This window comes from Rissa tridactyla, chromosome 25, assembly GCF_028500815.1.
Source record: "Rissa tridactyla isolate bRisTri1 chromosome 25, bRisTri1.patW.cur.20221130, whole genome shotgun sequence".
Lineage (NCBI taxonomy): Eukaryota > Metazoa > Chordata > Aves > Charadriiformes > Laridae > Rissa > Rissa tridactyla.
Genome location: NC_071490.1, coordinates 157,532 through 179,033, shown reverse-complemented (window position 1 = coordinate 179,033; position 21,502 = coordinate 157,532). Strand labels below are relative to the sequence as shown.

General features: G+C 52.7%; 3 protein-coding genes across 3 annotated transcripts; 2 read left to right on the top strand and 1 right to left on the bottom strand.

Annotated features, from left to right (window-relative positions):
- Window positions 1–1,248: 1,248 nt before the first annotated feature.
- FBXL12 (F-box and leucine rich repeat protein 12) lies at window positions 1,249–4,165 on the bottom strand. The gene is given in 5 exon segments (XM_054183329.1): window positions 1,249–2,600; window positions 2,603–2,692; window positions 2,694–3,023; window positions 3,755–3,821; window positions 3,895–4,165. Coding segments are annotated over 5 exon segments (972 nt in total). The 5' UTR covers window positions 3,987–4,165; the 3' UTR covers window positions 1,249–2,207.
- A 33-nt stretch (window positions 4,166–4,198) lies between these two features.
- On the top strand, window positions 4,199–4,972 carry UBL5 (ubiquitin like 5). The gene is made up of 4 exons (XM_054183466.1): window positions 4,199–4,297; window positions 4,409–4,492; window positions 4,614–4,651; window positions 4,751–4,972. Exons 1-4 carry the CDS (start codon window positions 4,242–4,244, stop codon window positions 4,792–4,794), a joined length of 222 nt encoding a protein of 73 aa, XP_054039441.1. The 5' UTR covers window positions 4,199–4,241; the 3' UTR covers window positions 4,795–4,972.
- A 263-nt stretch (window positions 4,973–5,235) lies between these two features.
- On the top strand, window positions 5,236–20,600 carry PIN1 (peptidylprolyl cis/trans isomerase, NIMA-interacting 1). Its single transcript, XM_054183465.1, has 4 exons — window positions 5,236–5,382; window positions 7,587–7,787; window positions 14,223–14,333; window positions 19,187–20,600. The coding sequence occupies exons 1-4, from the start codon at window positions 5,325–5,327 to the stop codon at window positions 19,294–19,296; spliced, it is 480 nt and encodes a 159-aa protein (XP_054039440.1). The 5' UTR covers window positions 5,236–5,324; the 3' UTR covers window positions 19,297–20,600.
- Window positions 20,601–21,502: the final 902 nt, after the last annotated feature.

Genomic DNA, 21,502 nt, shown 5'->3' with positions numbered 1-21,502 from the left:
AGGGGTTTGAGGTGCCGTGCTACGGGGGTGGAAACAGAACCGGTGATTTGAGAAGACCCTTTCCGTCCTTTATTCCTATAATTTACCCGCGGCCACCGGGTATTTACACCTCCCCTCCCGCTTCCAACCCTCAAACCCCACTTCGCGCCGCCCGAATTCGCAATGGCTGCTCCGTGCTCTGCGGAGATGAGGGAAAACTGGCAAGTTGGGAGGGCGGGATATTAAAAAGACGTCGTTGGGAGGCTCCCAGACGTCCCGCTGCAAACATTCGAGAGGATATTTCGGCTTCTCGCCTCATCCAGCCGCGCTTTGACTGACTGATGGATTTTTATTATGTTTTTTTTTTTTTAGCGTTTTTAATTTTCCCTTTTGCCGTTTTACCTTCGCTCCCCGAGCCCGGAGAGTGCTGGGACAGATAGCGCTCCAAGTTTTAATAACGTTAATTACTCCCCGCGTAAATCTCCGGGCTTGTGATAAACACGTAGCGGTAGTTATTAAGGCAGCAGCCTTGGGATGGTTTCCAAAGCAGAGCTGGGGCATTTTACCCGTGTTTATTTGCCCCAAAGCTCCACTGAGAGCGTGTAAAGGAACAAAAAGGAGGTCGGGGGCGCAAAGACCTGTTAACGAGACGCCCAGCAACGAGGATTTCGTCACACTGGGCGGAGGCGGGGGCGTGTGTGTGTGTGTGTGTGTCGGTGCCATCCAGGTCTGTCTCAAACCCGGGGGGTTATTGCACAAGCTGAACGGAGGGCGGGGAGGTTGAAAAACAGCCGGATCTCCAGGAAGAGCCAAAAAAAAGGCTCAGCCGAGACATTAATCCTCCCGTTGAGCTTCTGAAGGGAACGCTCTTGGCCTAAGGAAGGGGAAAAAAACCTGCGGGAAACATCACTTACGTCCCTGGATCGGGGATGGGGGGGGAACCACGTGGGAGAATCTCTCAGGGAGGGGATCGGGGCGTTTAGAGGCTCCAGGCCTCGGGTGTTTGTTTGAGCTCTCTGTAATTCCGTGCGTTTTCCTGCCGCCAGGGAAAAGCTTTGCTGGGATGGAAGGGTTGACTAAAGCAGGAGCCAAATGGATGGGTCTCCCCACGGGACCCCGGTGCCGAGCTCAGGATCGCCGCAATCGGCCGGGCGAATGTGGCAACGCGACGTCCCCGCTTGGACCTTCCTGCCAGGAGAGCAGCCGTTACCACCCCAGGACGCTGCTCGGCGACAAAAGCTGCCCGACTTCTTTATTTTAACAACGAAATTAATTCAGTTAAAACCTCGCAGCGCGAGGAGAACAGAAATCAAAAGCATTTTTATTAAATAAAACACAATCTTTGATTTAAAAGCACCCTCGGCTGATTCGAGGACATAAAAACAGCAACGTGGCAACGCTCCGTGTCGGTCATTCCTGTGTCGTGGCACTGCGGGGAGAACGCGGACAACGGAAGGTGACGAGGAACCGTGGCTGCTCCCAGCAAAAGCCAGAGGTAACGGCAGCCCCCGGTGATGCCCGAGAGCCCCCACCCACCCCTTCCCCGCACAAACGGGACGTGCAGCTCTCAGGACCAGGCGTTCAGGACCAAAACCTTTCCGAAGAGTAACTGAAAAACTGCATTTGAAGGGAAGCAGAAGCCAAAACGACATCCCGGACTCGCAACCGCTCGCTGTCTGGGCGGATCGCCTGAGCTCTTCCACGAAAACAGCAGCTCCGGCGCGTGTCGCCGAGGTTATTTCTTCCCCGGCAGAGTTCGGAGCGTACGTGCAGGGCAGTTAAGCAACTGGAGTTAGACATTAACTGGGAGTCGGAGGTTCGGGCTGCCAGATCGTGTTTTCGGCAGCAGGAGGGCGTCCCACTTCGCTCCTCGAATTCCGCGCTCGTTAAGGCACTGCCTTAAAGTGACGTTTCGCGGCCGGGGAAGAGGTTAAACTTGTAACTTCAGCCAGTTTTTGGTCAGCTCAGCCGTGGGGTTCCCACAGGGTGGGTGCTCCCCGGCTTTCCTCTTCCCTTGATCCACAGAAAAGGGAGGGGCGGGGGGGAATCCTACCAACAGCAAGTTCCCCACAAGCCATTTTACATGACGCACTCACCAGTTTAGCCTCGATGGGCATTTTCTTCCCCCAAATCTGTACAGCAGTTCCCAAGAAAACAGGTTTTACCCAAAAAGGAGCGCTTGAGGCAGAGTAATGAAGGGGAAAAGCTCTACCGCTTCGTGCCCTGCATCAGCAAAGGTGTGAAAAGCCACAGTGGGGCAAACTCACCTAAATTTTACTGATGATTTTATCTGTAAAGCAAACCCCACCTAATTTGAGGTTCCTCAGCTGGGGCAGCACTTGGCACAAAGCAATAACGGCCCTGAGGGAAATATTAGCCCAGAGCTTAAGACACGGCACCTCCCAGCGCCGCAGGGCTAAGGAAGCCAGAGCCATGCTCGCCGGGACGACGCACACGTCGCTGATCTTGAGGAACGGGAGACGTTTCGTGTGGCAGCCGATGGAGTCGGCCCCAGAGTCGGTGATGTCGCAGCAGCGCAGCGTGAGGCGCTTTGGGTGTGGAGCCACTCTCCGAAACCCTTTATCTGTTCCGCGGCGGGTGCCAAAAAGGCTCAGTGTCTTCTCAAGCGGCTCTGGGAGAAGATGTTCAGACGGTGATCAGAAAACTCGATGACGTTGTGCTGCAGCTGCGGCAGAATCCAGAATCCACAGTGGACTCTTCAGGGTGGAGCCGCAAAACCATTTGTGGGGGATTCCGCAGCGACTCAGCTCCAGCGTGGTGAGGGAAGGGGGGATGCTCTCACGGGGGACACGGCAGAGCTCCATCTTTGTCGGGGACAGTCGGTGGAGGTGGGGACATCACGCCCCAAGGGCGGCCAGCACCTCGGGGGAGAAGAGCCGGGGCACGCAGCCAGTGCGGAGCTTGTCCTGCAGCTCCAGCGGCCGCAGGCTGTCGTGAAAATGCCCCCGCACCAGGCACTGCAGGATCTGGACGGTGAGCTGGGGGCAAGAAAGAAATGGGGCCAGTGGCCAAGGAGGGCCCCCTCAGTCCCCTGGCCGCAGTGGGGTGACCTCCCTGTCCCGTCCTCGGTCCCCTGCCTGCAGTGGGGTGACCTCTGCTCCCCTGTCCTTGGTCCCCTGCCCGCAGTGGGGTGATGTCCCCCCATCTCAGTCCCCTGCCTGCAAGTGGGGTGACCTCCCTGCCCCGTCCTTTGTCCCCTGCCTGCAGTGGGGCAATGTCCCCCCTTGTCCTCAGTCCCCTGCCTGCAGTGGGGTGATCCCTCCCCCCCTATCTGAGGCCCCTGCCCGCAATGGGGTGATTTCCCCCCCCCGCCTGCAGTGGGGCGACCCTCCCAGCCCCCAGCAAGTTGCCACCTCCCCCCATACCAGCCCCCTGCCTGCAGTGGGGTGACACCCCCCCCCATCTCAGCCTCCTGCCAGCACTTGAGGTGACCCCCCACCCCCCCCCCCCGCCGCCTGCAGTGGGGTGATACCACACACACCTCCCTCCTGCCATCTCAGCCCCGGGCCTCCAGTGAGGTGATCGACATCCCCCCACACACCCTGCCCACAGTGGGGTGATCCTCCCCCTCCGTCTGTCCCTTGCCCACAATGGGGTCACCCCTTTTCAGCCCCCTGCCCGCACTGAGGTGACACCGCTTCTCTCCCCACCCCCTACCCCCGCCATCTCAGCCCCTGCCCGCACTTGGGGTGACCCCCCCAGTCCCTGCCCGCAGTGGGGCGATCCCCGCCGGGTGCTGTGGGGCGGCCCCTACCCGGTGCGGCCTCAGCTCTACGCGTCTCCAGACCGCCCGGTCCCGCACCGGCCGCCGCCATCAGCCCCTGCGAGGAGGTTCGGGGCCATCAGCGCCGGGAGGAGGCCGGTGCCGACCGGGGGGGCGGGGGGGGGTCCCACCTGGCCGCCCGCAGCCGGTCCCGCACCGGCAGCAGCTCCAGAACCCTCAGTAACACCGAGCCGGGCGCCACCGACAGCTCCGCAGCCGCCATCTTGGCCGCTTGACAACAAGGAGGCGGAGGCTGTTGCTCGCGTCACTTCCGCTTCCGGCCGGGCTCCCGGTAACTTCCGGTTGTTGGTACGGCAGCGGTTGTGGCGGAGTGACGCAGAGCGGAGGTACCCAGGGGGGGTTAAACATCCCTTTTTATTACCGATAAATCACTCCCGGTGTCTCCCCGGGGCCTCTTTCCCCCCGCCGGTACCTCCCCGTTAACCCCCGGTATCCCCCCCCCTCTTCTCAGGCCGCCATGATCGAAGTCGTCTGCAACGACCGTCTGGGTAAAAAAGTGCGGGTAAAATGCAAGTATCCGCCGGGAAACGGGACTGGGAGGAGGTGGGGGGGTGGGCGGGATGTGTGTGGGGGTTGCTCCCGGTTGTTCCCCCGCTCCGGTTTATCCTTAACGGCCCCCGCCAGCACCGAGGATTCCATCCGCGACCTGAAGAAGTTGATCGCGGCACAGACCGGGACCCGTTGGGATAAAATTGTGCTCAAGAAGTGGTGAGTGGGGGCCGGGGGGGTGAAACAGGCTCTGCCCCGGGATGGGGTTCCCCCCCCGCCCCATCCCGGGGCGCTGGAACCGGTACCGGCCACCTGATAACTGTGTTTTCCGTCCCCGCAGGTACACCATCTTTAAGGATCACGTCACGCTGGGCGACTGTATCCTTCTCCGGGCGGGTGTCTTCTGTTTTTAACCATTCCCCCCCCCCTCCTTTTTTTTTTTGCCCTCCGTGCTTTCTCCTTAATTCCATCCTCCAGATGAGATCCACGACGGGATGAACCTGGAGCTCTACTACCAGTAGCGAGTGGCTGCCGTTCCCCCCCGGTTCCCCCACCACCACCCGTGCTCTCCTCCCTCCCAGTCCCCGTTCTACATCCCCATTCTCCCGGTTTTCCCCAGCTGGCGCCATGTTGAGGCTCTAAACCTGCTGTAGCTGCCCTTGGAGTGTTTAAGTGATTTATAATAAACGTGTCTCTCGAGTCGCTGGTTGCTGCGGTGGCTCCGGGGAAGCAGGGACGGGGCACCGGGAGCGCCGAAGTGGGCGGGCGCCACGCGTTGCTCTTTGCGTTGTGGCTTTTGTCCGTCCGCGGCCGCCGTCGTGTCCTGCGTCACGTGCGCAGCACCGCTTCCGGCCTCAATGCGGCCTCCCGCCCGCAGCCAATGAACGCTAGAAGGGCGGGCGCTTTCACCAATGGCAGCGCGGGGAGGGTGGGCGCTGCCTTCCCTCGGGCCAATGGGAGGCGGGGAAGGGGTGGGTTCGGCCCGCCCCCCTCCCCGCGCCAATGGGGCCGGGCCGGGCGCGGGCGGTGCGGGAGGCGCAGCCGAGGGAAGATGGCGGAGGAGGAGAAGCTGCCCGCGGGCTGGGAGAAGCGCATGAGCCGCAGCTCCGGTACGGACAGCGGCGGCGCTGGGGGGGATGCCTGCTCCCAGGGAGGCGCTTTGGGCCTCTCGGGGGCCCGGCTTGAGCTCCGACGGGGGCGCGGCGCGGTGGGCCCGGCCTGGGCCTCGCCGGGGTCTGAGGGGCCGTGAGCGGTGCCCGGGGCCTGGAGGCGGTGGGCTGTGGAGAGCTGGGCTTGGGGCGGGCCTGAGAGCCGGGCGGGGGTGGGTCTGCGGGGTGTATGGCTCCGGGGCTGCCGTGCCCGAGGGGCGTCGTGCCCCTTGGCGGGGGGGGGTGCCCTTGGCGGGGGAGGGCGAAGCGGCTCCTGGGACCGTGGTTTGCCAAAGGAGCCGGGCCTGGGGCGTGTGGGGCCGCAGAGGGGCTGCTCCCGACGGGGGCAGGGTGGCAGAGCCCAGAGAAGCTTCTTTATAAAAGGTCGGGTTAGAGCGCGGCAGGATGCTGTCATAGAATCGTCGTGGAATCACAGATTCATTGTGGAATCACAGAATCCTAGCTTGGAAGGGACCTCAGGGGTCATCTGGTCCAACCTTTCTCAGCAACAGCACGCACTCTAGACAAGATAAACACTTCCCTGGGAGGTTATTCCAGTTTTTTTGCCCTCGGTGGGGCTACCGTGGCTCCGGGAGGGAAGTTGTGCGTCAGGATGGTGCTTTCAGGAGGGTTTCGTCCTTTACAGCGAGAGCTTTCTAGGCTTAGGGGCTCAAAAGCAGCTCCTGGGAGGGCATGTTCATCAGCTTGGCTGCTCTGCTCGGTTTGAGGTGGGGACGATGAGGCTAAAAGAGAAGAGGGGCCCGTGTGAGGCCTTCTTTGGAGGAAACACCGCGATTGGAGCATCCTAGAGGGAGAGAGCTCCGGGGCTGTCTGGAGTGAGCAGGTCCAGGCTGTTGGGATGAACTCGAGCCTTTTTTATCAGGTCGTAGCTTCCCACCGCACAGCTCTGCTGTTGCCATCCCTCACCTTGGTTTCCTTGGCTTTTTTCTCGAGTCTGGTCTGCTCCAAGCTCCAGTGGAGAGATTTGGGGTGAGTGATTTGCTAGAAGAGAGCAGAAATCGGCTCGATCGATGCTGTGAGTTATCGCACGCGTGGCGCTGAGTGCTAGAAAGCCTCTGAGCAGCACAATTACCTGGCTTTAATGCCGAATGTGTCGAGAGGTGACTTCACAGAAGCTTCATTTTCTGCTACCTGGGGAAACCACAGACTTCTTGTGTGGGAAGGTCTTATTTTCTGGTAGAAAAAAGGTGATTTTCAGCAGGAAAGATCTGTGCAATACAAAGATGCGATCTTTGCTAACAGTAACTCGCCACGTTTGCTGCGGGTTGTGCTTGACGGAGAGGCTTTACACTGTTTCACCCTTGTAACTAGGGCTAGAGTGAAATGCAGTCGTATCCCCAGGCCAGGAACCCGGCACCATCCGCCTTCTCGGCAGCATCCGGGTGTTGCCTGGGGGTGTTTATGGTTTCTGACGGTGTCGGTGGGTGTTTTGTCGCTGATCCGTGGGAGCGTGGTGAATTGGAAAGGCAGCTGGAGCCTGCTTCTGCGCGGGGCTGTTGCTTTGACTGAAGGCGCTTGCCGACGGAAACGCTTGCGTAGGAAATTATGTGGAGTTGTAAAGTCTCGTTTCCCACCTCGTGTGTTTGAGCTGATTGCGAGGATGTGGCCGAACAATCGTAGAAATCCAGTCGTCTTTTCCTGTAGGGTCAAGAAGCTGGTTCTTGGGGTTAGGAAGCTGGTTCCTGGGATCAAGAAGATCACTCTTGGGTCGGAAACTGATTCTTGGGGTCAAGAATCTTGTTCCTGGGGTCGGAAACTGATTCTTGGGGTCAAGAATCTTGTTCCTGGGGTCGGAAACTGATTCTTGGGGTCAAGAATCTTGTTCCTGGGGTCGGAAACTGATTCTTGGGGTCGGAAACTGATTCCTGGGGTCGGAAACTGATTCCTGGGGTCGGAAACTGATTCCTGGGGTCGGAAACTGATTCCTGGGGTCAGGAAGCCGGTTCTTGGGGTCAGGAAGCCGGTTCTTGGGGTCAGGAAGCCGATTCTTGGGGTCAAGAAGCTGATTCTTGGGGTCGGAAATGGGTTCTTGGGGTCAAGAAGCTCGTTCTTGGTGTCGGAAGCCAGTTCCTGGGGTCAAGAAGCTGATTCTCAGTGTCCGCCGGGAGCTTTTTTTAACCCCGGCCCGCTCTCTCTGTCCGCAGGCCGTGTGTATTACTTCAACCACATCACGAATGCCAGTCAGTGGGAACGGCCCAGCGGCAGCGGGAAGAACGGCCAAGGGGAGCCAAGCAAAGTGCGATGTTCACATCTCTTGGTGAAACACAACCAGTCCAGAAGGCCCTCGTCGTGGAGGCAGGAAAAGATCACGCGGACCAAAGATGAGGCACTGGAGCTTATAAATGGCAAGTAAACGCAGGAGAGAGAGAGGGAATATGATTCTGTTGAAGGGGAAAAGTCATTTTAAGGCTAGAATTTGGACCCCGAGCCGAGTGGTTCGGTGTGTCGTGAACTTGCTAAAGCCAAGTTTTTTTTAAGCCAAGTGGTTTGAAAATGGACTTTCCTGTGGCCTGTCCACTCGGAGGAACAATTTTGCTGTATGATTAAATGACGTAAAGACAGGTCCCAGCCCCTACGTCCTCCCCTTTGTGTTTGGTTTTGGTTTTTTTTTTTTGGTAATGTTATTTCAGAGGTTTGTTTGTATTTTCTTTGTAAATGTGTATTTTTACATTAAAAATAAAATGATTTGAAGCTAAACCAAATGTTCTTTAAACATTTCTTTTTATTTAATGTCGCTTGACTCCTCGCCCTAATAGCAGCTTAGAGTCAGTTCTAATTAACCTCTGCTTGAAATCAAGTTGTTTGTAGGAGGGAATCGACCTCGCGCGAGGCTGGACGGGCGACCTGATCGGCTTGTTTTTTTCCCCAAATATTCTGGTTTGTGATCTGGTCTAGGAGCGAGGGCGCTGTGTGCTTTCCGCAATAAGTGGTGGTAATCTTTGCAGCCTAGATTATTCTTTTTTTCTTGCAGCTCTGGCAGTAGAATTGAATTGATGTCGCCATTCTTCGGCATCGAGGTTGTTTTGATCTTGATGGAAAGCACGTTCGGCTTTTCCTGCTGGCTTTTACCTCGTAGGATAAGGAATTGAAGGGGTTGGGGTGAGGTTTAAATCAGTCCCGTGGATTAATTGGTGAAAACTGAGACCAGGCTCTTTAATGGGCAGCTTTGTCTTTTCTGGGGGTGAGGTTGCAAAGCTGCGAGCTCACGGATACGTCCTGGGCTTGTCTTATCTTTTATGGCTTCAGCAACGAGGGAGGGAAGATACGGAGGGTGTTTTGGCTACTGCCTCCATCCTACCCAACGCTAAATTTAAGGACTTTTTTTATTCGAAAGCCCTGGGAGGGGAAATTATCTTTGCTGAATGACTTGAAGCACCGAGGCGGTGACCAGCAGGTGGTATCTGCTCCCCGCCTTTTGGAAGGGGAGGTTAAAAGAATTGGCGCGCATGGGAATTTTCTTAGGGAATTGTCTCCTTTGGGGTTGGGGTGGCCGAGAAAGCGTGTGGGTGGGGGTGTGTGACAAAGCGGGACGCCCGCCTCGGGGTGCAGCTCCGTGCCAAGGGCGCCGAGACTGCTGTAAAGATAAATAGATTGAAATATTTCAGCCGAGCTGCAAATTCTCTCTCTGTCTTGCTCTTCTCTTTCGTTTCTTTTGAAGAATAAAACTGGTGTAGACCCATCTCTTTGGCGTGATGGTCGTCAAAAGGCCAGAGCAGAGCTTTCTACAGGGGGGAGGTGAAATGATGCAGGCGTTTTAAGCAGTCATTGATGAACTTGGATCTTTGTAAGACGGAATCACTTACATTTTTAGAAGGGGAAGTTGTCTCGTTATCTCTAAAGACGTATTTCAGGAGCTTGTGAGGAGGTAGACTTTTTGATACATAGATGTTCTATAAAGCTAGTTATCTTTAGAAGCCTGAATAATGTTATTTGGACTCAACAATTGTTGTCATTCTTACTTTTGGGTGTTTTTCTTTGAGATGCCGCAGTTCTTTGGTAAGGTGAGGGAAAGAAACAGCTTAAACTTCCCGTGGCTGGAAAGAATGAGATTAACCTTGACAGCGTCAGGGCCTTCTCGCTGTTGAATAACTCTTACGTTTCGTAATCTCTCTGTGGTGTCTGAAGAGGAAGAGAGCCGTGATTAAAACTCACTTCATGTAAATACCCGGCTTTTCTTCTTGGTAAGGGCCGTTAGGGAATTAATTCCTGTGATGGGAATAATGTCAAAAAAAGTCCAAACCCAACCACCTTTCTATCTTCCTGGGAAGGTCGTAGGGAACATCAGCTTACGATTTGTTTTACGGCGGCTTCTTGAAAATTACTGTTAATTAAGTTTCTAGAACAGCTGAAACTTCTTGGGAGGATCTCCTCTCCGGCTCCTGACAGTCAGGCATCGATGAGCTTCTCTGCACAGATGGACTGTACCTGGGAAATGTAATTATAGCGTAGAATTGTCGAAGTAGGTCTCCGGGGAGGAATTTGTTTGCCAGGTGCAGTACCACGCATTTTCCTGTTTTGTTTGGAGATCGGTTACACCCGAGAGATCTCCCTCCGAATCCCGCTCGGGTCTTAACGCTTTACGCAATAAAAAAGCGAGGAGGAAATTTGATTAGGGAGTTTTTTTCCCAGAGGAGAGGGAATGATACTAAAGATAAATGTTTTCGGTAGGTGAACTTGACTGATGTCAAATATTCCGTTTGATGGCTTTTCTCTGCTAATAAGGGAGGAGAGTTAAGAGAGCTGGAGGGTTGCGTCGCCCGTGAATGTTTTTTTTTAATCCATTGAGAAAGTTGCAGGGGAGGATTAAATGTAGGTTAGTTCTCCCGTGGTCTTCCAGCAGGAGTTGGAGGATTTTGGATCACCAGGTGCTTTGCTGAGAGGTGATAACGTCGCAGGGAGCGCGGGACTAGATAGAAATTTCAGATTTGAGCCTGACCCCGCTCTTTAAGGCAGCGAAACCTTTCAGCCCCCTCCGCGAGCTTTATCAGGCGCCGTTCAAGAGGCAGTTCATTTGCTGTGAAGGTTATTTCCGACCATCTCTCTACGTGTAGAAACCCGGTTTCCAGCTAAATACCACTTACGATCACTTTCCATCCATTGTTTCTTGCATTAGTGTTGTTTAATTACTTAATTAAATTTAATTTCTTCCTGACGTTGACCTCTCGGTGGTTTTCGAGAGCCCTGCTCTTTCCCAGCCTGTTTTTTTTGCCCCCTGAGCCAACCGGGCTTTTAGTTTCTGGTAATGTAGGTCATCCCTTCTGCTGTTTCTGCTCTTAGCCCTCCTTTGCACTTCAGTTTCGATTAATTTTTCTTGAGCGCGGGTTCACCGTGGTCCGCGAGATCTCAGAGCAGCTCTTGGCTGCGCCTCCTCCTGTGGCATTTACTACTGCCCTTCTCTCTGCTGAGGGCACCACGACTTCGGGGCTGCGCCTCTCGCTTTTAAAATCCTCCTGCCTATTTCGGAGTTGTAATTCCGCGTTTACGTCCTCCTTTTTCTGGCGGAGCTCGCGGATTTGTTTGGGTTGCGTTTGCAAATAGGCCCGCGGCTTCGCTGGGTGCCGTCGGATCATTCCTTGGTCATTCAGGTCGCGTTAAATATTCAGATCCTCCTTTCTGCTGACGGCGCTTCCCCGCCCTCCAGCTCGTTATTCGCACGCTTCGTTAGCGGACCCCCGCTTCTTGTTGCAGAATCGGTTGGGATTCATCCCAAAGTTTGGTGCCCGAAAGCTTCTCTTCCCCGATACTCCCCATTTCAGCACAATCCACTGCCGTTCTTCATCTTGCTCTTCTTGCACTAATCTCCCATTAACTCCGTTTCCCTTACGCCTGGAGATTTTTCGGGGTAGTTTATTAAAAGCCGGGCAGTACCTGATCTGCATAATTTGTTCTAAACGGCTGAGATCGTCTGGGGAAAAGGCTCATTAATCCCACTTCACGGAGCCAAAGTTTAGACCCGGGGTGCGAGCCTCTCGCGCCAGTCGAGGTGCTTTGAAACAACTACTTCAGCTTTAAAAAAGCCTTAGGCTTTATCCAGAAAAACCCTCATCTGGTTGACGGGCAGATTTTGCTCTCGGGCTGGTCACCAGCATAAAATCCCGAGGTTTTAATAATTAAATTCTCTTTTAATGTGTGGTTGAGCGGCCTGCCCCGCACGCTTATGAAACTCTTTACCTGCTGATGTGACCAGGGCAGGCAGTTTAGGATGTAAACGTAAACTCTCTAATCCTTCCTTTGGATGCTTTATTACTTTAACGTCGGTATATATCTTAAAGCCATAATTCCTGACGCTTCTGGGTGCGATTGTGACAGCTCCTTGCTGGGGATTGGCACTTGTATACGATCGGATACGTATTTACGGTGCTGCAAATACGTATTTTTTAAGATAAACTCTGTCTTGTCAGCGAGTAGCTGCTTACGCTCAAGCGGCTTAGTTTAACAGGATGAACCAGTATCGGTTTCTTTCCTAGAACACAAATGCGGCGAACTGTCTTCCACCCGGCTAAATAATCCTTCTTTTCCCCCCCTTTTTAATGCAGGATAAATAGCTGTTGCCTTAAGCTTTGTAGGGTTTCAGACGTTGGGGGAGACGTTCTCCACCCGCTCATGTGCGCTCTAAGCGGCAGGTAGGAAAAATGGGTATAATCTCACTTAGGTGACAAGTTAAAGCAGGTTATGCGTGTCAGGAATTAAAGATAACTTTCTCTGGCTTTTGAATTATATTCAGGGCACGTGTTTTAAAAAAAAAACAAACCAAAAAACCCCCAAAAAACCCCATTCTAAACCAAGAGGTGATCAGTCTCCTATTCCCATATTTTATTTTATTTTTTTGGTAGCTTTTCCTCCTGGCCTGTCCAGCTGGAAAAGTCCTGAACGCTTTGCTGAATTTAAAAGATTTACGCTAGAGACGATTGAATTGGGGAGGAAAAGTGGGCTGGACCAGAGAGGACTACTCTGAAGACTTAAAACCCCTTCGTTTTGGTTTTGCTAGCCTTAAACTGGAATAAAGGGGTTCGTTTAAAAATGAAAAGGCAGCTTTTTGTTGCTGCTGGATACCTCAGCGCCTCCATTCTCTCCTCAAGGAATATTTTCTCTCCTGCCCGCAGCCCTCACAGATATTTCCTCAGGTGTGTACAAGTATATAGTGTTAAAACGAGCTAGAAAATACTTATTTCTTCATCCGTTTCCATCAGAAACCGCCCTCTTCCTTTTGTGAGAACATCCCTCCAAATAATAAAGCCTAACTCTCGAATTACGTGCCCGGCCCTTTTTCAGGGAGATTTCTTCCACTCTTTGTGGCTGGAATAAACTATGCTCAGCCCAATTTTCTATATTATTTTTAGAGGTTTATCTGGCAAAGTGCAGACTCTTCACGCATGCAAGCTACAGGGCTTACCTGGGAGTTCGGTTGTTGAAACCAGGGGATTTAATAGCTTCGAGGGGAGGGCAACCACATTTCTTTCCTCTATTAAAAAAAAAAAAAAAAAATCAGTATTTTTTTTTTTGAAGGGGGAAGACCGCTGAGGTCTAAAATGGAAGAGAGGCCTCGACGATTCTTTCAGAAGCTGGCGGGAGGTTTCTGGAAAGAGGGGATTTAAAAAATTAAACAAAACTCTGGTGAGAAATAAGTGGATTTTAGCTGGTATGGAGAGTTGCTTTGGGTTGGAAGCCGGAGCATCCATTTGGGGCTGTCCTTCAAGGCAGGCGTGGATGGATGCTCCCTTGCTTAAAGTACATGGATGAAGGATTTTTTTTTTGTGATGTAATTTAGTCTGAATTCGTCACTTTTGGTCCAACATGTGGAAGGGAAGCCCCTCTGGCCAGAGCAGGCTGCGTTGGGAAGGTGGAGGTTTACCTGGCAGCCGGACCCACAGCAGATACTCGGCAGTTTGCAGGCTTCAAATCCAGCCCAAGCCACCGTCCCCGTGCAGAAATGTTCCTTGCGACTGGTGTTAAATTGGGTTTTGGGCGGCTGCAGGTCGGCGCGGTGACGGCTTGGGATTTGGAGTAGCCGGTCACGCTCCTTTTAACGAAGGAGCTGGACCGGGTTGAGTTGCGTGAAACGACGCGGGGTTTTCTCGGTGCCTCGAGAACCCGGGAAAATCTGCCCCGCGGGGTGTTAAGGGACGCGGCAGCGGCGCTCGTGCTTTGCTCCTCCCAGTCAGTCTCTGTAATTGGCGGCTCCGCCATCGCGTTATCAAGCTGTCGATTGGAAAACACCGTTTGTCTCCTGGGTTTTCCTGTTAGGAGCCAGCAAGGTTGGGGTTCCGCTGGTCCAGGAAGGTTCAGAACAGTCTCTCGGTTGAGACTACGAATATTTCTTAGCTGACCTTTTAAAACGCCGTCTTGACAAATAATTCGCTCCTCGGGGATTCTTCCCGCTCGTTCTTTTAGCGAGGTGAGCCCTTCGGAAATCAAAAGCTCATCTATTTTGAAGCCCAATAATAATTCCCTACGTTTCAGGGGTCGCAGGAGGCGGAATCACCATTTATTTTTTTTTTTTATTTAATAGGAGCTTAAATAGAAATAGGCCGCGGTGCGAGGATGGAAACGTGCTTGGAAAAAAAAAAAAAAACCCACGAGTGAGACAAGTGCTTTTAAGGTGTTATAAAAGTTTAGTTCTGGCTCTGAATTCATTCAGGAGGTTTGAAAGCCTTTTATTTTCGGTTTGTGGCCTTCTTGCCGCGGGATGTAACGCTTAAGGGTGGGGGCTTGGGCTTTTTTTTTTTTTTTTTTTCCCCCCCCCTCCCTCTTCCCTGACTAATTATTCCCTGTCTTTCCAGGCTACATCCAGAAGATAAAATCGGGAGAAGAGGATTTTGAATCTCTGGCTTCCCAGTTTAGCGACTGCAGCTCGGCAAAAGCGGGCGGCGATTTGGGTGCGTTCGGGAGAGGTAAGTGGAGCTCAGCCCGGCAGCACGAACGCCGGATCACGGTTACGGGCTTGACGCCGATCTTCTTGGCGGTGGGTGGCGGGTGTTTAATAATGCACCCCGCTGGTGGGGGAATGAACATGAGAATGGATTTATCCGCTCGGCAGCCTGCTGTGCAGGAAATGTAGTTTGATGCCTGGAAGTTAAACCAATTAGGAATGCAACTCTTAATATTATTCTAGGCAGAGGGGCGTCGTTGTGCAAACGCCTTTTCGTGAAATTGGCTTTTCCCTCTGGAAAAGGATTTTCCAGCTACACTGAATGGAAATCCAGTGGCACAGGGTAATGAGCCGTGAATGAGGAAGAAGCGGATAAGTCTTGCTAACGGCACGGCAGATAAATGGTTTGGCCTTCTAATCTTCGATGAGAAAGCTATTAGCAAATTGTGGAAACGAGAATAATTCTCGGCCCGCCAAAGTCATGTTGCCGGCCAGAGATTTTTGTTACGGGATTGTTGATTGCCGCAGAGAGGGAGCGACAACGAAAAGCTCGTGGGTGCTTCCTCGTTAATGAGATTTGCTGGTGTGGGAGGAAGAATCTTCGGGTAACATTCGAAACCTCTTCGGCTTTATCATAGCGGTGTTTTTTGCAGTCGTTTCCGCTAGGAGGAAAATACAAAGCGACGGTGTCGTGAGTACGGCTACAAAATTCAGAGAACAACCCAAAACCTTTTTATAGCGAGGGTGTCCGCGCATATTTTAGTTGAAGAGGGTCAAGAAAGGTTCTTGCCGGGGAGAGAGAGTGCTGTATTTATTGTCATCATCCGTGCCCCGGCGTCCCAGGGACTTGCAGGGGGAGCAGAGGAAGATCTGTCGCGAGAGCTGCGCCTGTCCGAAATGGCGAGCAGGAATCTCGCCTCTCGTTTTAATGAAAGCGTTTTTCCTACGCTCCCGCTTAGGTCCATGGATTAAAGCGTTCAGAAGCTCCTTTCGGGCTTGTACAGGTTTGGCAGGAGGTTTTCGCACAGCTGCCTTTGCCGGGCCGGGCTGTCACCCCGCTCAGGATGGCCCGGTGTTAGGGTTTGGGAGACACCCACGACAGTTTATTGTCGTTAAGACAGTTATTCCATCACCCCATGACCCTTCCCCACCCAGGAAGGGCAATTGGGGAAAAACAAGGAAACCCGAGGGTTGAAATATAAAGAGATTGAATAGGATAAGACTAAATAATTAACATTAATAACACTAAAGAGCCAGTATTGATCCCGATACCGGTATAGAATATACAAGGATGATACTCAGCCCAATTTATCAGGAGGAAGCCGGGCGCTCCCAGCCAATGTGGGACACTGCCAGCGCTGCGGCTTCGGGAAGAAGGGAAGGACTCAGGGCTCCGGCACCGGGGCGAGGAGTTCTCAGGATGGCAGGGAAGAAAAACTCCTCTGCAAACTTTTTCATTTCCATATAATGTGACGTTTGTGGTACGAAATAATCCTGTTGGCAGCTTGGGTCGAGTGCCCGGGTTTCTATTCTCATCCCCGCACCTGGGGAGCTTGAAAACACCGAGACCTTGAAACCCACATCCCAGAGCTGGCTATAAAGTAAATATTTTAATGAATTCAGACACTAGAGTCTTCTAAAAATGCAGTTTTCCCGAGCATTAGGAAAGAAATTAGTCTTGTGTCATCCAAACCAGGACACCTGGGAATACTTAAAACACGAGCGGGCTCGTGGAAGGGGCTCGGAGTTGCTCGTTCAGCCCCTGCCAGCCGAAGCCCACTTGGCTTTGGCAGGTGAAACTCTATTTCAAATGTAATTTGGGGTTTTTTTCCCCCCATAAAAATACTGGTTTTAATCACCGTTCCTTTTTGGGGTGCAGTTCAGCAACAGTTGCTTCCTCGAATAGATCCTTTCAGGCGGGGCTGACCTGAGGGTGCCGTCTCTTTGGGTTCAGGGCAAACAGAAATTTGGGTTCATTGTGCTCTTTGGGATGGAAAGAGATTGCTTTATTTTATTTTTCTGGCTGCGCCAAAACGTAAAGAAATGTCGCAAGAGCCGCTTTCCACTAGATGGCATTGGAACCAAAGCCCTGCTCTCTCCATCCCCCCTCTCTGCCTCTCCTTGTTTTTATTTTTCCCTGGGCTGAAAACGTAATTTGTTAGAACTTGGAGCGGTGGTGACTTGGGAGGGGAAGTTCTTAAAACATTTCAATTTGTCTGCCCTTCAAATAAGTCCTGTTCCTGCGCCAGGAAGACCACTGCGGTGTAGCAGCCGGGCTGATACTTCATCCAAAGGAAAAGATTTCGCGTCCTTAGTGGAAAATAACCACAAAAATTCAGGTGCCGAGGCGAGTCTGCCCGATGGTGAATGACACCGGCGTTGTAACCGAAGCTCGTGAGCCAGGCAGGCCGCTTCTAGCTTCTAATCTGGATTTTTAGCCATTAATCTAAATGCTGAAAGGGGAGAAGCGAAACGCTGGGAAGCCGGATGCATCAGGTCGCTTCAGTAATAAACCACTTCTTCCTCGGAGAGAGAAAAATAGCAAGCTGAAGCTATTAATAATCCCGAAAGGGGGGAATCGAGCATCTTTAGTGGCATCTTAAGTGCCCTAGCTGGAGAAAGGGGTAGGGATGGATGGAGGTCGTAAAGGAAAACATAAATTCCGGAGATGAGACGTGAGGCATTTGGGGTGTGTGGTCTTGGAAGGGGTCGGGAAGGTTTAATTTGCAGAGAGATGAATGTATCACTGCGAGGTGGCTTTTCCGGCTCTCGAGCTGCCTCTGCCGCCCCCTCCGAATGTGCTGCGGGTTCCAAAGCCACAGCCCAGCTTGGAGACGAACGTCATAAACTTCCAGGAGATTTTATGTTGGGTTTTTGGCGAGTGGCTGGTCTGTCCATCACCTCGGGCAGCTCGAGGCAAGCTTTGGGCACGGTTGATGCTAAGGGCAGGGAATAAGGGTTGTCTCTGGGCCTGGGGGACTGTCACCTCCCAGCCTTCCCTCCCGGGCATCTTGTCCTTCTGCTGAAGCTTTTGCCGAGGCTCCCGCGGTGGGACTTTGACCTGTTGGCAGTGGTAAAACCTCATTATTTCGGCTGGGGTGGGCAATTTCTCCGCTCTAAAGTTAATATAAAAGTTAATCACAGGAAACTGAGAGGGTTGTGATTTAGGGGCACAGAGTCGAGTTGGGGGTCGGTGCGAGTGGTGTTCCCCAGGGGTCAGTGCTGGGCCCAGTCCTCTTCAATGTCGTCATCAATGGCCTGGATGAAGGGACAGAGCGTCCCCTCGGCAGGTTTAGAGGTGACACAAAGCTGGGGGGGTGGCCGACACCCCGGAAGGCCGTGCCGCCATCCAGAGAGACCTGGCCAGGCTGGAGAGTTGGGCAAAGAGGAACCTTATGGAATTCAAGAGGGGCAAGCGCAGGGTGCTGCACCCGGGGAGGAATAACCCCCCGCAGCAGGACAGGTTGGGGGTGACCTGCTGGAGAGAAGCTCGGTGGGGAGAGACCTGGGAGTGCTGGGGGCCGACGGGACGGCCATGAGGCAGCGATGGGCCCTGGTGGCCAAGAAGGCCAGTGGCATCCTGGGGGGCATGAAGAAGAGCGTGGCCGGCAGGTGGAGGGAGGTCATCCTCCCCCTCTGCTCTGCCCTGGGGAGGCCGCAGCTGGAGTTGTGGGTCCAGTTCTGGGCTCCCCGGGTCAAGAGGGACAGGGAACTGCTGGAGAGGGGACAGCAAAGGGCTACCGAGATGCTGAGGGGACGGGAACGTCTCTCCGATGAAGAAAGGCCGAGGGATTTGGGGCTTTTTGTCTGGAAAAAAGACGGCTGAGGGGGGATCTTAAAGGGTGGGTGTGAGGAGGATGGGGCCAGGCTCTTCTCAGTGGTGCCTGGGGACAGGACAAGGGGTAACGGGCACAAACGTGAGCATGGGAAGTTCCACCTAAACACGAGGAGGAACTTCTTGACTCTGCGGGTGGCAGAGCCCTGGCACAGGCTGCCCAGAGAGGTGGGGGAGTCTCCGTCTGTGGAGCCATCCCAAACCCGCCCGGACGCGTTCCTGTGCCGCCTGCTCTGGGTGACCCTGCTCTGGAGGGGGTTGGAGGAGATGATCTCCAGAGGGCCCTTCCAACCCTACGGTTCTATGATTCCGTGAGACTGGGCAAAAATCCCGTCCCCCTTGAACCGCCCCCTGTAGCAGGCTGGTGTCTCTGCTCTTGATTTGAGTTATTCTGGCCGTTATTGTGCTGCTTATTCCTTCTTTGCCCTGCGGTAGTTCCGCTTGGGGATCCCCGCGCGGGGTCCTTTGGGCACCTCTGCCTTTCCCGAGCCTGGATTTCTAAACCTCCTGAAACTGGGTGATTCGGGAGAGCGGAGCCTCCAGAGGGATCCTTATCTAGGTCATGACATTTACCCACATGTGCCTCGTAAATTATTTAGCGCAGCTTGTAATTCACACCGCATCCGTCCCCCTCTCCCTGCGTACCTGGAGGGCACACGAGAGGGGAAGAGGAGCGTTCGCCTGTGCCAGTGAGTCTGCGGAACAGATTTCCTCCGCCTTTCGGGTCGGCAGCTCTCCCGAGCATCTTTCTTCGCTGCGGCTGCCTCTGTAGGATCTGCGCAAACCCCCGCCCTGTTTAAAAAAGGAAAAAAAATTTTAAAAAAAATCAAAAAAAAAAAAATCCGCGTGCATGCATGTGTGAATGAGTTGTTTTGAATCCTCTTCTGGGAGAAGGATAAAAACAAACACCCCCTGCGCGTTATTAATTGGTGACTTTGTTGTTTGCCTGGAAGCTGTCTTCGTTTGAGGCTCGCTTGCTCAGAAAGATCTTCCGTTCGTTGCCGAGCTTAATTGAACTTTCTGGTGTCTGCTCTCCGCAGGTCAGATGCAGAAACCTTTTGAAGACGCCTCATTTGCGCTGAGGGCTGGCGAGATGAGCGGACCAGTTTTCACAGAATCAGGGATCCACATCATCCTCCGCACAGAGTGAAGTGCCTTGGTGACGCGTAGAAGAGGAAAGGGCGAGGGGAAGAAAGGAAAAGGAAGAAAACAAAGAAGAAAAAAAAAAAAGAAAAAAAAAAAGAAAAATACAAAACCAAACCTGCTCCAACCCTGCACTCTCCCCAAACGAACTTCATATCCAGTTTAAAAAAAAAAAAAAAAAAAAAAAAGCTCATTTTTCATATCTCGATATCTTCTGTGGCACCCGACACAGTGTTTTTCACCTGCAGAGGTGCATGGTTAGCCGCGGGTGAGAACGCAATCGGAACAAGGCGGTAGCATCTTTCGCAAGCAGAGAGAACGTTAAAACCCGACGTTTCTGGCATGCCACAGCTGCTTGAGTTACATCCGCGTGTCTCCTGGGCCGAGGAATTGTCAACGCTAAAGGTCCCGCTCCAGTGCTTCCCGCATCCCTACCCCCCGCCGCCGCCGCCCCCGTCTCTAGACGCAGAGTATTTATTGCAGCGCGGAGCCGACGTGTGAACTCTGGTGCTACGACGGAACCAACTCCCCCCCCACCCCCAGCCCCCGCATGATCGTTTCGACGCATTTTTAAACCCCAGTGGAGGGTATTCGCTCTGCAGCCCGCTCCGTTGGTTCGTAGAACTGATTGATTTACTAAAGCCATTCGTTAATTGACCGTCAAGGTATCAAAGGCTGAGCCAGCTTAAGCATGGGGCACCCATCCCTCTGTCTCCGTCCGTAGCTTCCCTTTAACGCAGCTCGGCGAGGACCATCCCTCTGTCCCCTCGCCCGGTGGCGCCGGGAGCTCTCTCTCCCCTCCTGCCATCCCTTCGATTCGTTAAAACTTGAAGATGCCTTTTTGGGTTCCGAACGCAAAGGAGAGAGGCGAAGGGCCAGTAAGTAGTTGCCACTGCAGGATGGTGGGTAGCCAGCCCGAGCTGCGTAGCGGTACGTAGGATGCTGCGTGCTTCCCATTCCGGCCTGAAGTCACTCCATTATTTAGACACCACGGTGCCGTTCCGTAGGGCCGACTGTATTGTGGATTTTTAGTTTTAGCTGGAAGGCTGGTTTTTTTGGGTCGTCGTTTTTGTTTTTTTTGGTTGTGGTTTTTTTTTTTTTTTTCCTTCTCCTTTTTTTTTTCTCAAGCTCCTCTCGAGCCACTTGTGGTTTAAACACTGTAAGCCGTTGTTTTCCGGTTACACCGCATTGCTTATGTTTAGCGAAATAAAAACGGGGAAAAATAAAATAAAATAATAAATCCCGGCTTTGGTCCAGCTGTATAGTTCCAATTCTCTTCAGCAGAAAATAAAGCCCTCTCCAATTACACAACTCAAGGGCTCTGGTATTGATTATTTCTCCTCCTTTGCCTGTAGAGATCTTGTCGCTGCTGTTAGAACAAACAAAAAACCTCTGCAATACGCGCCGAATTGGCTCTTGCTGGTGGTTTGGGGGTTTGGTTTTTTTTTTGTTTCGTTGTTTTTGTTGTGGGTTTGTGTTTTTTGGTTTTTTTTTTTTTTTTTAAACTCTAAAATAGAAATGTGGCTCGCGTGGCGTGAAGAAAAACTTCTCCAAATTTGTCCGAAGCGATAAGCTGATATTCTTCGTTCTGTCGTTGGGGCGGGCTCTCCCGCTTTGCGTCCAGCCGATGTCTTGTTTCCTGAGAATTGTTTAAATCCTGGTACAAAGTGTTGCTTCAAGATAAGGTAAAGCCGGTATTTCTAGCGCAGTTTAATGACTATTTCCCACCTCTCCTCGGCTCTGCAAATTGAGGTGTTCCATTCGGGGTATGAAATCCGCCGTGACGGAGAGTGGCTCCTCGCTGTGTGGTGGTTTTTTTGGGTTGGTTTTTTTTTTTTTTTTTCCCCCCCCCCTAAAAACTCCCATTTTAGAGGCTGGGGAGAGGCACCGTCTCCTACGTTGCTCTCTCCAATTACCGTGATCGCCAAACCTCCGAATATCGTTTGCAGGTCTGCTTTTTGCCGGTTGCGCTGGGGAGATGGAAGAAGGCTCTCGCGCGTCGGATAAAAGTTGGTTTCCATAGCTACGCATCGATTTTTTTTATTAAAGAAAAAAGGAAAAGAAATACATAAAAATGAAAAATATCCAGCTCAGGGTGACGAGCAGGCGAGAGCTTCAAAAAGAAAAATTACCTCAAATAACTGCGCGGTATCACGAAAGCAGGATCAAAGGTAAATAAAGGCAAGCAGAGATGTCTTCTCTGCCTGGAAATG